The sequence below is a fragment of the Lithobates pipiens genome, unplaced genomic scaffold (genome assembly GCF_037356315.1).
Source record: "Lithobates pipiens isolate NorthernLeopardFrog02 unplaced genomic scaffold, aLitPip1_a1.2 Scaffold_22, whole genome shotgun sequence".
NCBI lineage: Eukaryota > Metazoa > Chordata > Amphibia > Anura > Ranidae > Lithobates > Lithobates pipiens.
This window is the reverse complement of record NW_027507784.1, coordinates 3,894,210-3,908,071: the sequence shown is the minus strand read 5'-3', so window position 1 is coordinate 3,908,071 and position 13,862 is coordinate 3,894,210. Positions and strand designations below refer to the sequence as shown.

The 13,862-nt window shown below is 46.4% G+C and overlaps 1 protein-coding gene across 1 annotated transcript; it reads left to right on the top strand.

The window, feature by feature from the left end:
* The first annotated feature begins 4,495 nt into the window (after window positions 1-4,495).
* LOC143925241 (taste receptor type 2 member 7-like) lies at window positions 4,496-5,398 on the top strand. Its single transcript, XM_077449834.1, has one exon. It carries the CDS (start codon window positions 4,496-4,498, stop codon window positions 5,396-5,398), a length of 903 nt encoding a protein of 300 aa, XP_077305960.1.
* The last annotated feature ends 8,464 nt before the right edge of the window (window positions 5,399-13,862 follow it).

Below are 13,862 nucleotides of genomic sequence, written 5' to 3'. Positions count from 1 at the left end.
ACCAGGAGTTTGTAACCTCCCAGTCTATGGAAACGCGTTGCACAGACCTTTCTGCAAGGCCTCCCGGAGATGTCTCATCCTCTGCTCCCTCTGTGATGGCAAGATAAGGTCGGCAACCTTACCCTTGTACCGTGGATCAAGGAGAGTGGCCAGCCAGTAATGGTCCCTCTCCTTGATCCGAAGAATACGAGGATCCTTCCGCAGGCTTTGCAGGATCAGGGAGGCCATGCAGCGTAGGTTAGCTGAGGCATTCGGTCCGGAGTCCTCTGGGTCACTAAGGACAACATGATCCGCAGCTACCTCCTCCCAGCCACGTACAAGTCCACGTGTTTCTTGGGACTGTAAATCATCCCTATAAGACTGCTGCTGCTGATGCTGAGTGCCAGCCTCCACCTCCATGCTGACACAATCATCCTCCTCCTCCTCTTCCTCCTCCTCACCCTCTTCCTGTGTGATGGGTGGCACAGCAGGAACTCTGTCTGGATAAAGGGGGCCTTGAGAGGCAAGGAAGTCCTCCTCTTCCTGCCTCTGTTCTGCCTCAAGTGCCCTGTCCATTATTCCACGCAGCGTATGCTCCAAGAGGTGGACAAGAGGTACAGTGTCACTGATGCATGCACTGTCACTGCTCACCATCCTTGTGGCCTCCTCAAACGGTGACAGGACAGTGCATGCATCCCTGATCATGCACCACTGGCGTGGTGAGAAAAAACCAAGCTCCCCTGACCCTGTCCTGGTGCCGTAGTCACACAGGTACTCATTGATGGCCCTCTGCTGCGTGTGCAGCCGCTGCAGCATGGCCAATGTTGAGTTCCATCTGGTGGGCATGTCACATATAAGGCGGTTCTTGGGCAGGTTCAACTCCTTTTGGAGCTCAGCCAGCCGAGGACAGGCATTAAATGATCGGCGGAAATGCACACAGACTTTCCTGGCCTGCTTCAGGACATCCTGTAAGCCGGGGTACCTGCCCAAGAACCGCTGCACCACCAGGTTAAGGACGTGAGCTACACAGGGCACATGGGTCAGTTGTCCCTGTCGGAGGGCGGAGAGGAGGTTGGTGCCATTGTCGCAAACCACCATTCCTGGCTTAAGCTGGCGTGGCATCAACCACCTCTCGGCCTGCCCCTGCAGAGCTGACAAAACATCCGCCCCAGTGTGGCTCCTGTCCCCCAAACAAACCAGCGCAAGCACGGCATGGCATCGTTTTGCCTGCGTACTTGCGTAGCCCCTGGAACGCCTACGGAGCACCGCTGGTTCTGAGGACAGAGCACTGGAAGAGGCCATGGAGGAAGAAGAAGAGGAGGGGGTGGAGGAGAGAGGTGTGTCACAACCAATAGTAGCATTTTGGAGGCGTGGTGGCGGAACAACCTTCAACACTACTGCACCTTGTCCTGCATCCTTCCCAGCAGCCAGAAGAGTGACCCAATGGGCCGTGAAAGACAGGTAACATCCCTGTCCATGCCTGCTGGACCATGAGTCAGCGGTAATATGCACCTTACCGCTGACCGCCCTGTCCAGCGAGGCAAGGACATTGCCTTCCACATGCCGGTAGAGAGCCGGAATCGCCTTCCGTGAGAAAAAGTGGCGTTTGGGGACCTGCCACTGAGGAACCGCACATTGTACAAACTCACGGAAGGGGGCCGAGTCTACCAACTGAAAAGGCAGCAGTTGAAGTGCTAGCAATTTAGCCAAGCTAGCATTCAACCGCTGGGCATGTGGATGGCTGGGAGTAAACTTCTTCCGCCGGTCCAGCAGCTGGGGCAGGGACATTTGCCTGCTATAATCGGACGTGGATGTACCACTAGCAGAGTTCCCGGAAGCACTTGGCTGTGACACACCTAATTCTACACCTTCATTCCTCTCAGAGCAGGTTTCAGAGAGGACTGAAGGTCTAGTGGGGTTGGAGATGCCAGCTGATGAGGAGCAAGGAGAGGTCCGCTTTGTTCTTTGGTGTGGGTCTCTGAGGAACGCTTGCCAACGAGCTGCATGGCAGGTCAACATATGTCTGGTCAAGCATGTGGTGCCCAAGCGGCTGATGTTTTGGCCACGTGAGATACGCTTGAGACATATGTTGCAAATAGCAGCGGTGCGATCTGATGCACTCGTCTCAAAAAAGGCCACACCAAAGAACTATTAGAATAACGCGCAGAGGAAGCGATCTGCGCAGGCGGAGCTCTGCGGTGTGATTCAGTCGGTGTGCTGCCCCTAAGCTGGCCCCCGGAGGGCATCCTGCCTCGTTGGACATGTGCCTCCTCCTCCTCCTCCTCCTCCTCCTCCCTCCTTCCAGGCACCCACGTGGAGTCAGTGCCCTCATCATCCCCTCCCTCTTCATCGCTGTAGCAAACCTGGCAGTATGCTGCAGCTTGTGGAACATGACTGCCAGATTGCTGTCCTTCTTGAGCATCCCCTCTCTCTGCGCTCACGCTACTGCCTTCCTCTAGCTGAGTGTCATCATCAGAGCCCACCAAACACTGGGCATCCTCCTGGAGCATGTACCCAACACTGTGCTCAAAGAGTTCAGGAGACTCCTCAGGAGGACGTGGTGGGTCTAGGGAAGGAGTCACTGATGATGACATTGAGAGGAGGGAAGACGATGCGTTGGCAGCTGCTTTGCTACTACCCTGAGACTGGGTGAGAGAGGATGAGGAGGATGAAGAGGGCTTGGTCATCCACTCTACCAAGTCGTTGGCATGTTGCGGTTCAACATGTCCAGCTGCAGAAAAGAAGGACAAGCGTGTCCCATGGCCACGTGCTGATGACAATGCACCGCGTCCATGACCAGCACTGTTGTCTCTAGACACAGAGCCTGCTTGCCCTCTTTTATCGGCTCGCGCCTGTCTGCCTCTCCTTGCTGGCCTTCCAGACATGGTAATGGCCTGAAGGGAGTTGGGTAAAACAGTAGTTGGGTAGTTTATATTGAGCTGGAGGCACACAACACCCACTAACTCCTGCAGATGCCTTTTTTATAGAACAGCAGAGATAAAGGGGTATATACAGATGTATACTGTGCTGTGCTGGAAGCACACACAACTTCCAATAACTCCTGCAGATGACAATTGGGCTCAAATAGAGAAGAGCTATGTAGGTGGATTATAGCGGTATGTACTGGGTACAGAGCACGCAGACAGCACGCACTATCTCCTGACACTACTGACTGCAAGCTCTATTATTAAAGCTAGATCACTAGCTATATAGGTGAGGTGAATATATTGGTGTATACTGCGGTCAGGGCACAGACAATAACCACTACACAAGAGCAAGATAGGAAATCAGCCAAAAACGATTGGTGTGTAACTGTGTTGAAGGTACACAGAACACCCACTGCTTCAGATGCCAACACACTACACGAGGCCGCCTCAAAGGCGGCCTTATATAATGTGGGGTGTGCACTACACAGCCTGAGCTATGATTGGCCACAGGCATCCTGCCTGTGGCCAATCATGGCTCTCCTCGCTGCTGGCGCTGCGATTGGCCAAGCATGCGGGGTCACAGTGCATGCTTGGCCAATCATGAGCCAGCAATGCACTGCGCCACCGCAGTGCATTGTGGTCCCCGCGCGCCACACGAATTTTGACGCGAACGGACCATGAGTTCGGATTTCGCCGAACGGACGAACAGCCAATGTTCGAGTCGAACATGCGTTCGACTCGAACACGAAGCTCATCCCTAGTACTGAGTGTATATAATAGTCATAGTCCTGAGTGTATATAATAGTCATAATACTGAGTGTATATAATAGTCATAGTGCTGAGTGTATATAATAGTCATAGTGCTGAGTGTATATAATAGTCATAGTGCTGAGTGTATATAATAGTCATAGTGCTGAGTGTATATAATAGTCATAGTGCTGAGTGTATATAATAGTCATAGTACTGAGTGTATATAATAGTGATAGTGCTGTGGGTATATAATATTCATAGTACTGAGTGTATATAATAGTGATAGTGCTGAGTGTATATAATATTCATAGTACTGAGTGTATATAATAGTCATAGTCCTGAGTGTATATAATAGTCATAATACTGAGTGTATATAATAGTCATAGTGCTGAGTGTATATAATAGTCATAGTGCTGAGTGTATATAATAGTCATAGTGCTGAGTGTATATAATAGTCATAGTACTGAGTGTATATAATAGTGATAGTGCTGTGGGTATATAATATTCATAGTACTGAGTGTATATAATATTCATAGTACTGAGTGTATATAATAGTCATAGTACTGAGTGTATATAATAGTCAATAAGAGACATAAAGCTGCCAGTTCTAAATTTAATCATTTCAGTATAATGGAAATGAGTCAGAGATTGTATTACACGGGTTGCTCCGTGCTTTACATGTCGGCATTGCAATGAAATCCATCCCATTTATGCAAAGTCAATCATGAGACGGATCTCTGAAGACTATTTAAATATTTCCAGCTCTAAATATATCATTCTGTCTGCTATCACTGGACGTGTCCCGTCATCTCTGTCCGGAGATCACACCAAACCTCAGCATGATACATCCGCTCTTCTTATCCATTTTAGTCTCTACAGTCTTGGGATTCGGCTTGGCAATCCCTTCTTACACTTGTATTGTGATGGGTAACCTGGACATCATCAGAAAGAAAGGGAAGTTGAGTCCCACCGATGTGATCTTCCTGGCTAAGGGGATTGTGAATCTTCTCCTCCAGTGTGTGCTGAGTATAAAGGGAATGATCTTTGTCTTTTCTCTGGAAATCTTTACTATTTCACAATTATCTGTATTGATGGAAACATCAATTTACTTCCTAATCTATTACAACTTCTGGTTGACCTTCTGGCTCTCGGCTCATTACTGTACCACCATCACCAATCTCAGCTATGGGTTCTTCATCTGGATAAAGAGAATTGTGTCCAATTTCCTGAGTCACCTTCTATTCCTGACAGCACTTGGGGTGTTCATGGTGAGTGCCCTGGACTTTTGGGCTTTAAATGCAGGAAGTCTTATCCAGTCTTCTGTGAACAGTACAAATGTTTCTGTTATCAGTTTAGTGTTTTCCTATTATGTGGCTGTAAACGCCCTAGGTGTCATCCTTCCATTCTGCCTTAGTCTTCTGTGCCTGGTCCTCACTTCCTCCTTTCTGCTCAGACACGTCTGGAGGGTGAAGAATAACGACTCTGGATCAACACGTCCAAATCTTCAGGCTCATGTCACTGCACTGAGGACAATCTTCTTCTTACTTCTCATCTTCACATTCTTCTGCGGGTATCAAGTGATTTATTTTTTTCCAAGTCCCTCACTGTCAGTAGTTTTTGGGAATTTACAATTATTTTCTCCATCGGTGGAGGCCGCCGTCATCTTCCAGGCCAGCAACAAGCTGAGAAGGACCATTGTGAGAAGATTCTGGACCAGAAGCTGGAGGAACACAGAGACTTAACATGTGGAGAACGCTTAGCTTGAGACTCTAAATATATTCTATAGACATTTAGTGTGATAGAGATCAATGTAAAATGTTTCCTAAGTCATAGCATTTTGTTTTGTATGGAGTGTGGAAGGGTAATATTATTATTATTTTTTTATTATCATTATTATACAGGTTTTATATAGCGCCAACAGTTTGCTCAGAGCTTTACAATGTGTGGGCAGACATTACAGTTACATTACAATTTGGTACAAGAGGAAAAAGGTTAGTTAAAACGGGGCGTATACTGGAAATGTTGCGGAGGCTAAGGCGGCATGATTTGGACAGGGATTGTATGTGGGTCTGAAAGGACAGTTCGGAGTCTAAGGTTACCCCTAGTGCTAGAAAGGATGAACCACCGCTCCAAAGTAATCCTCGAGGACTGAAGCTCTGTCTCCTATTGATGAGCCCCAGGTCCTGACCATTACACACACCATGAGCAAACAAGCAGGACAAAAATCTGGATAGCTGCACACTGGAAAAAGACTTGAAATGCCATCTTTAAGTGAAACAACGTGGGTCACATCAAAACAAAATAAAAAAATCCACAGCAAAAGAATAACAGGGTACAGGAAAATACTGACGCGTTTCGCACTGTAATCAGTGCTTACTCATAGATACCCCTAGTGCCCTGGCATGTGGGGATGGACTGATAGATGTGCCATTGATCTTGACAGAGAAGTCAGGGGAAGGGGCACGTGGGGGAGGAAATATTAAGAGCTCGGTTTTAGATAGATTCAGTTTGAGGAAGTGGTGTGACATCCAGGCTGATATGTCTGTTAGTAGATCGGTGATGGGTGAGGAGATTGATGGGGTGAGCTGAGGGGCAGAGAGATAGAGTGGGGTGTCATCAGCATATAAATGGTAGTGAAAGCCATGGGAGGCTATCAGCTGACCCAGGGAGGACGTGTAGATGGAGAATAGTAGAGGTCCAAGGACAGAACCTCGGGGGAGCCCAACGGAAAGGGGAGTTGGAGAAGAGGAAGTGGAGTTGTAAGTGACACTGAAGATGCGATGAGATAGGTAAGGTTTGAACCAACGGTGAGTGCAGCCATGGAGACCAAGTAAATTGAGTTTTTTGAGGAGGAGGGGGTGGTTGACTGTATCAGAGGCAGCAGAAAGGTCCAAGAGTAAGAGTATGGAATAATGACCGTTGGTTTTGTTGTTAGTAAGTCGTTTTGAGTTTTAGGAGGGCAGTTTCTGTGGAGTGCTGTGGGCGAAATCCAGACTGAAGGGGATCAAGAAGGTTATTCTCAATGAGGGGGTCGCTCAGTCGGTTGTAGACTAAACGTTCAAGCAGTTTGGAGGCAAAAGGGTGTAAAGAGATGGGTCTTAAGTTGTTAAGATTGGTGAGGTCTGAGGCTTTTTTTGGTATGGGGGTGACTAGTGCATATTTCAGAGGGTTGGGGAAGAAGCCAGTAGAGAGTGAGAGGTTGAAGATATGACTTAACCTCCCTGGCGGTATTCCCGAGTCTGGCTTGGGGTGAGATTTCAGTACCAAAAGCGGTAACCCCGAGCCAGACTCGGGATCGCATCGCAGGATCCATGTAGAGGTTACTTACCTTGTCCCCAGGATCCTGTGATGTCTCCCCGCTGTGATCTACGAGCCTCCGTGTCTCGCTCGATTCACTGTGCCGAGCTCTGTTCCCTGCAAGCGTTACGAAGCACGGGGACAGAGTTCAGCACCAAATTCTAAAAGTAAAAACACAGTATAGATCCAGTACACTATAATCTTACAGATTACAGTACTGTATCAAATAATTACACATCCCCTTTGTCCCTAGTGGTTTGTCCCGTGTCCTGCATGCAGTTTTAAATTATAAATACTGTTTGTGACAGACCTAGCCAGGACACAGGCTTTCTGAGAGGACTGAATGCGAGCCTCTTGCCGACTGATTATGGACCCTGGATTTTAAGGGGCACAGGGTGAATGAGAACCCCACTATAATCTGTGCTAGTCAGATTCAATGCTGTATATATGTATATATAATGTGTGTTGTCTCATACTGTTGGGACACAAACTGTCAGATGCTAATGTCATCAACTCCAGCCACCTGTCTGTTGTCTTGTATAATGTGAATGAGTCTAGTCTGGCTTGTAAGAGTATTCCACACATTGTTGTTTGTGCTAATTAACCCTGTGTTTATGTTTATGGTAATGTTTATTGAATAGTCAATCAGTGAACTAGGAGACAAAGTCTTACCCTGAAAAGTCCTATCTCTCAGACAACTAGTCTGGGTCAATGATTAGATAATTAGCTCATGCTAATTAGGTTAGGTTTTCTACTGTATTATAAATACTTGTCATTTTGGTTCTAATAAATCAGTCCATGTTGAGCAGATAAGCAAGTGTCGTCTTGTTTTGTGCTTGTGAGCGGTTGGAATATCTGATATCTATATTCAGGACTTAGGAAGCGGTATACTGACGGAAGCACTCAAGCGGAGTGTGGGGGATTGGATCCGTCACACCGTTCTTTCTGCCAGGTCACTGGAGATTGTCCATGGCAACCAAAAAATGTCAGTTTACATCAAAAGTGCTTTTAGACCAGCTAGAAAACGGTGATAATAAATTGGAATCACTCGCAGAATTGAGGGATAGCGATTTATGGGGAAATTCATCATCAAACACTAAAAGTAATGACAGCGACAATTCTGCAACTCAGCAAATTTCAGTGTTTTTGATTTGATTACATTATTGAATAATTTTTATTATTTGTTGTAATTGTTTATAGTTATTTATTATATTATAATTTATAATTTCATGTTTCAAACTTTATCATACCCGGGATGTTTACTAGACTCTGGTTTGGACAAATTTAAGGGAGTTATTCCTAACAATTATAGCGCTACACTTTATATACAATTTTTACTAAGTATTACAGGCCTACAATATAAAAGGCCAAATTTTCATGCAAAATAATGGCACCTAAAATCTGAAATAATCATCCCGCCAGGGAGGTTAAGGAGTGTAGGGTTGAGTCAGATGGTGACCGTAGGATTTGAGAAGGAACAGGGTCCAGGGGGCAGGAGGTTAGGTAGGCATTAGAAAAAAAGTTAAGGTGAGGGAGATGTCTGTAGAGCGGAGATCTCGAGACGTATTATCTCAATCTTATTTTTGAAGTGATTAGCAATCTCCTGGGCAGTGAGTAAGTTAGTGGGTGGGGGTAATGGAGGACGAAGTAGAGTGGTAAAGGTAGAAAAGAGTTGACGGGGACTGCGTGAGAGGGTGTTAATGAGAGTGATAAAGTAGGTCTGTTTGGCAGTGTGGAGGCAGGAATGGTATTTTCGGAGGGCAGATTTATATTGGCTGAAGTCTTGCTGTGACTTAGTTTTACGCCACAGACACTCAAGCGCACGGCTACGTTTTTTGAGGCTTCTGGTATTGTCTGTCTGCCAGGGTTGTAGCGGCCGGGGCCTGATTCTGTGCGTAGTGAGAGGGGGGGGCGAAGGTATCCGGGGTGGATGACAATGAACTGTTGTAGACAGAAGTAGCCAAGTTGGGGCAGGACAAGGAAGAGATTTTGTCGTAGAGACAATCTGTAGCAGAGAAAAGAAGAGAAGGGTTAAGATGGCGAAGGTTTCTACGGGGATTAGTTTGGTAGTTGGAGGGCAAGGAGGAGGCAGACAAGGAGAGAGTGAAACTAATAAGGTGGTGATCAGATAGAGGAAAAGGAATATTGGAGAGGGTGTGCGGAGTGCATAGGTAGGAGAAGATGAGGTCAAGGCAGTTGCCAACAGAGTGAGTGGAAGCGTTTGTCTATTGTTTTAGGTCAATAGAGGAGGTTAGGCTCAGCAGCTTAGAAGTATCGGGAGTGTTAAGATTACCAGGGATGTTGAAGTCACCAAGAATGATTGATGGAATTTCAGAGGAGAGAAAGTAGGGTAGCCAGGCGGAGAAGTCATCAAGGAAGTTTGATACCGGTCCAGTGGGCCGATAGATCACAGCAATTCTCAATGAAACTGTAGAAAACAGACGAGTACAGTGAGCTTCAAATGAAGCGAGGAACAGAGAGGGGGTGGATTACTGGCAAAGTGCATTCCTGAGAACTGAGTTAGAAGGGTGTTGTATTGTATTTGAGCCGAAGTACTAAATCATTTCAACATGATTCGACATTATTTCCACCGCATTCGAAAATATTTTGTGACCCGACTTTAGGGCCACGTATCTCGGGGTCACTTGGTGCTAGAAACTCCAAATTTGGATATGTTGTACAAGTACTATTGTGTTCGCATTCCAAATTTGGGGTTTCTAGCTATAAGTGACCCCGAGATATGTGGCCCCAAACTCGGGTCGCAAAATGTTATTAGTTACTAGAGCAGAGAATGACATTTTGCGACCCAATTTTGGGGCCACATATCTCGGGGTCACTTATAGCTAAAAACCCCAAATTTGGTATGCAAACACAATAGTACTAGCACTACAACATATGCAAATTTAGAGTTTCTAGCACCAAGTGACCCCGAGATACATGGCCCTAAAATCGGGTCACAAAATATTTTCGAATGCGGTTGAAATCATTTCGAATCCGGAAGAAATATTTTCGAATTTGGTTGAAATATTTTCGAATGTGGCCGATTTTTTGAATTCGGTAGAAAACTAAACAAAATCCGAAAATGAATTTAAGGAAGTTAACAAATATAACTAAACAAAATTAATGAATTAACTAATTAAAACGAAACTAAACTAAACAAATTTTTTCCTTTCGCACATGTCTAATTTTAATAGCTGTCTGTGTTCCTTACTTGGGTCTTTCACCTTCTCGGTTTGTCCCGGTTAGAGATGGGCTGCACACTCCTCTGTTCGGTTCACAGCAGAACTCCGAACAGGGGAAAAGTTTAACCCCCAACCGCAAACTTCATTGAACTCTATGGGAGCAAAACATGAGAAATCAAAAGTCCCCATTTTGAAGGCTTATAATGGAAGTAATTGGCCATAAAAAGAGGTATGGGGGGTCTGACTACTGCCCTGGAGGACATGTATCAATGCAATAAAAAAGAAAAAAAAGAATAGCTTTTTAAAGGAGCAGTGATTTTAATGATGCTTAAAGTGAAACAATAAAAATAAAAAATTCCTTTAAATATCGTGCCTGGGGGGTCCCCTTAGTGTGCCTGCAAAGTGGCGCATCTGTACCACGTATAGAAAAATAAGGAAAATAAAATGTGTAGCGCTATGATAAAGACAAAAGTATAAAATTATACGTATCACCATATAAATCCTTGGAATGAAAGAACCTTATTCCTAGTGTTAAATAAACATAAACACCCAAAACCACATTTAAATAATCAAATAGACATTTGAATTATAAATATAAGTGAGAAAATATAAGTGGATGATGATCATTAATAAATAATATTCAGAAGAAAGTGCTTGTGCTAAATGAGTCCCAAAAACTGTGAAGTCCAATGGTGAATTTGTAGGAAGATCAACTTTCCCAAAAATCGACTTTCAAAGACACTGCGTGCTCTTCTTACATACAACACCACCACCACCACCACCACCGCCGTCACCACCACCACCACCGCGAGAATGGGGGAGGCTTACCAGAGGACTTGGACTTAGTCAGGTGTATGCCTTCCAAGTCTTGTAGGTTCTATATATGGAATCTACCCAATGGGTGTGGATATTCCTTGGACTCAGCTTGCACCACCACATCAAAATAGGCAAGAAATTCGTTATTGTCCAATGAGAGATGGGATAGTAGTCTCGTACATAGAACCATAGAAACAAAAGCCTGACATAGCGTAATATTGTCACGAAGACATTTTAATAATTAGGAATAAAAAAAAAACTCACATTTTGATGGTATCGAAAAATGACATGTACATGAATATAGGGATATCGATGTCTGCAAAGGAGTCCACCCAATGCGTTTCGACTACGGATTTGTCATCTGGGGTCCCCGTACTCCGTAGTCGAAACGCGCCACCTCTGATATGATGGGGGCGCTGATAGAATAGAGGACATTTGGTGTAATGGGGGTTCTCTGGTGTGATGGGGGCTCTGATAGAATGGGAGAATTCTGGTATAAGGGGGACATCTGATGTGATGGGGGATCTGGTGGAATGGGGGAACCTCTGATGTGATGGGGAGCTCTGGTGGAATGGGGGAACCTCTGATGTGATGGGGAGCTCTGGTGGAATGGGGGAACCTCTGATGTGATGGGGGATCTGGTGTAATGGGGGTACCTTTGATATGATGGGGAGCTCTGGTGGAATGGGGGTGCCTCTGATGTGATGAGGGGCTCTGGTGGAATGGGGGAACCTCTGATGTGATGGTGGGATCTGGTGGAATGGGGGTGCCTCTGATGTGATGGGGGATCTGGTGGAATGGGGGAACCTCTGATGTGATGAGGGGCTCTGGTGGAACGGGGGAACCTCTGATGTGATGGGGGGATCTGGTGGAATGGGGGAACCTCTGATGTGATTGGGGGCTCTGGTGTAATGGGGGAACCTCTGATGTGATTGGGGGCTCTGGTGTAATGGGGGAGACTCTGATGTGATGGGGGGATCTGGTGGAATGGGGGAACCTCTGATGTGATGGGGGGATCTGGTGGAATGGGGGAACCTCTGATGTGAAGGTAATTTCATCAAGGTGGATGTGTGCATTGTCCCAGGCTCAACTTCCCTATTGATAAGCAGTGATGATCTAAACTACCCCATGTTTGTTTCAGCAGGAGTTCTGCAAACTTTAAAAATATTCAGATGTGAAACCTAAGCCTCATTGAAATCAATGGGAGCTAAAATTGTCAAATGATTAAAAAAACTAATTTTCTGGGTTAATATGTAAGTAGCTATCACAAAAAAGGCATGGGGGGGGGGGGGGAGAATATGTACCAATGCAAACATTAAAAAAAAAAAATTCATACAGCCTGGAGCAGTGATTTTTTTCGATATACTCGAGTATAGGCCGACCCGGATATAAGCCGGGCACCTCATTTTACTACATAAAACTTGGAAGATGTATTGGCTCCAGTATAAGCCTAGGGTGGGGAATGCTACCAGTGTCCATCATGTACAGCCTACCAATGCCCATCATGTACAGCCTACCAGTGCCCGTCATGTACAGCCTACCAGTGCCCGTCATGTACAGCCTACCAGTGCCCGTCATACACAGCCTACCAGTGCCTGTCATATACAGCCTACCAGTTCCCATCATATACAGCCTACCAGTGCCCGTCATATACAGCCTACCAGTGCCCGTCATATACAGCCTACCAGTGCCCGTAATATATAGCCTACCAGTGTCCGTCATATATAGCCTACCAGTGCCCGTCATATACAGCCTACCAGAGCCCATCATATATAGCCTACCAGTGCCTGTCATATATAGCCTACCAGTGCCCGTCATGTACAGCCTACCAGTGCCCGTCATGTACAGCCTACCAGTGCCCGTCATGTACAGTAGTTTTACAGCTACGAGACAAGGCTTCTGTGGGTGGAGCCGAGCGGTCATGTGATCTCCTCGGCTGACATCAGAGGGAGATCACGTCCCCTCCTGCAGAAGCAATCCATCGGAGCTGGAAAGCGGCTGTGAGTCACGTGACCGGCCTGCAGACAGCTCAAAATCAGTATTTACACGACTCGCTTTTAAAAATGCTTTACACAGTGTGCTATGCCAGGCTCTAATAGAGGGACTGGCATAGACTTAGACAAATAGGTTCACAAACCCTTTAAGAAGATTCAATTCTTGAAAGTCTTGTATAAGGGGGCAGAAAGCTTTCCTCTTGTTAATGATCGGGTTGGGCAGCGAGGTTGAGGTTGGCTCTGAGGTGTGCCAGGGTTGTGATGTGGAGATTTCTCTATATGCTATGAGTAATCCATGTCTCCTGCGCTATTAGGCGCCCTTTCAGCCTTTTGGCATCTTATCTTAATGCATCTTAACCAACCCCGGTCTCCCGCATTTCCCCAAGTAAACAGACATAGTCACCGTCCCCTTACATCCTCACCTCCATCGCTCGACCAACCGCCCTGATCCTGGGAGCAATCTTTATTCATATAACAATAGAGCCTGATGGTTTCACAATCGACAAATCAAGCACAGGCATTCCTTCAAACAGGGGGGGCCCGTAGCGTCACGGGGGAGCGGGGTCACCTGTTTACATCACCGGGTGGTCCTGCCCTCAGCTATCTGTCTCTCTCCCCCTCTCTCTCTCCCTCTCTCCCCTCCCCCTCTCTCTCTCCCTCTCCCCCTCCCCCTCTCTTTCTGCGCTGTCCCGGGATCCCCCCACTCTCCTTCCTCTGTGGATGTGGAATGACTCAGTGACTCCCCCTCCCCATTCTTCCAAGGCAACATGTGGTAATTCCTGGAGGGGTTGTCACCTTGCTGGGTCCCATATGTTGTATTGGTTGCCTATATCTGATGGGTGAGGTAGGTGCCCTGGAAGTGGCACTGATCACCTGTGTGCTGGATCCATGCATCTTTCTGCAGCCATTTTTCTTGC

What these genes read in the sequence shown, in the direction of transcription:
- LOC143925241 (XM_077449834.1), top strand. Translation starts at nt 4,496, where the DNA reads ATGATACATCCGCTCTTCTTATCCATTTTAGTCTCTACAGTCTTGGGA.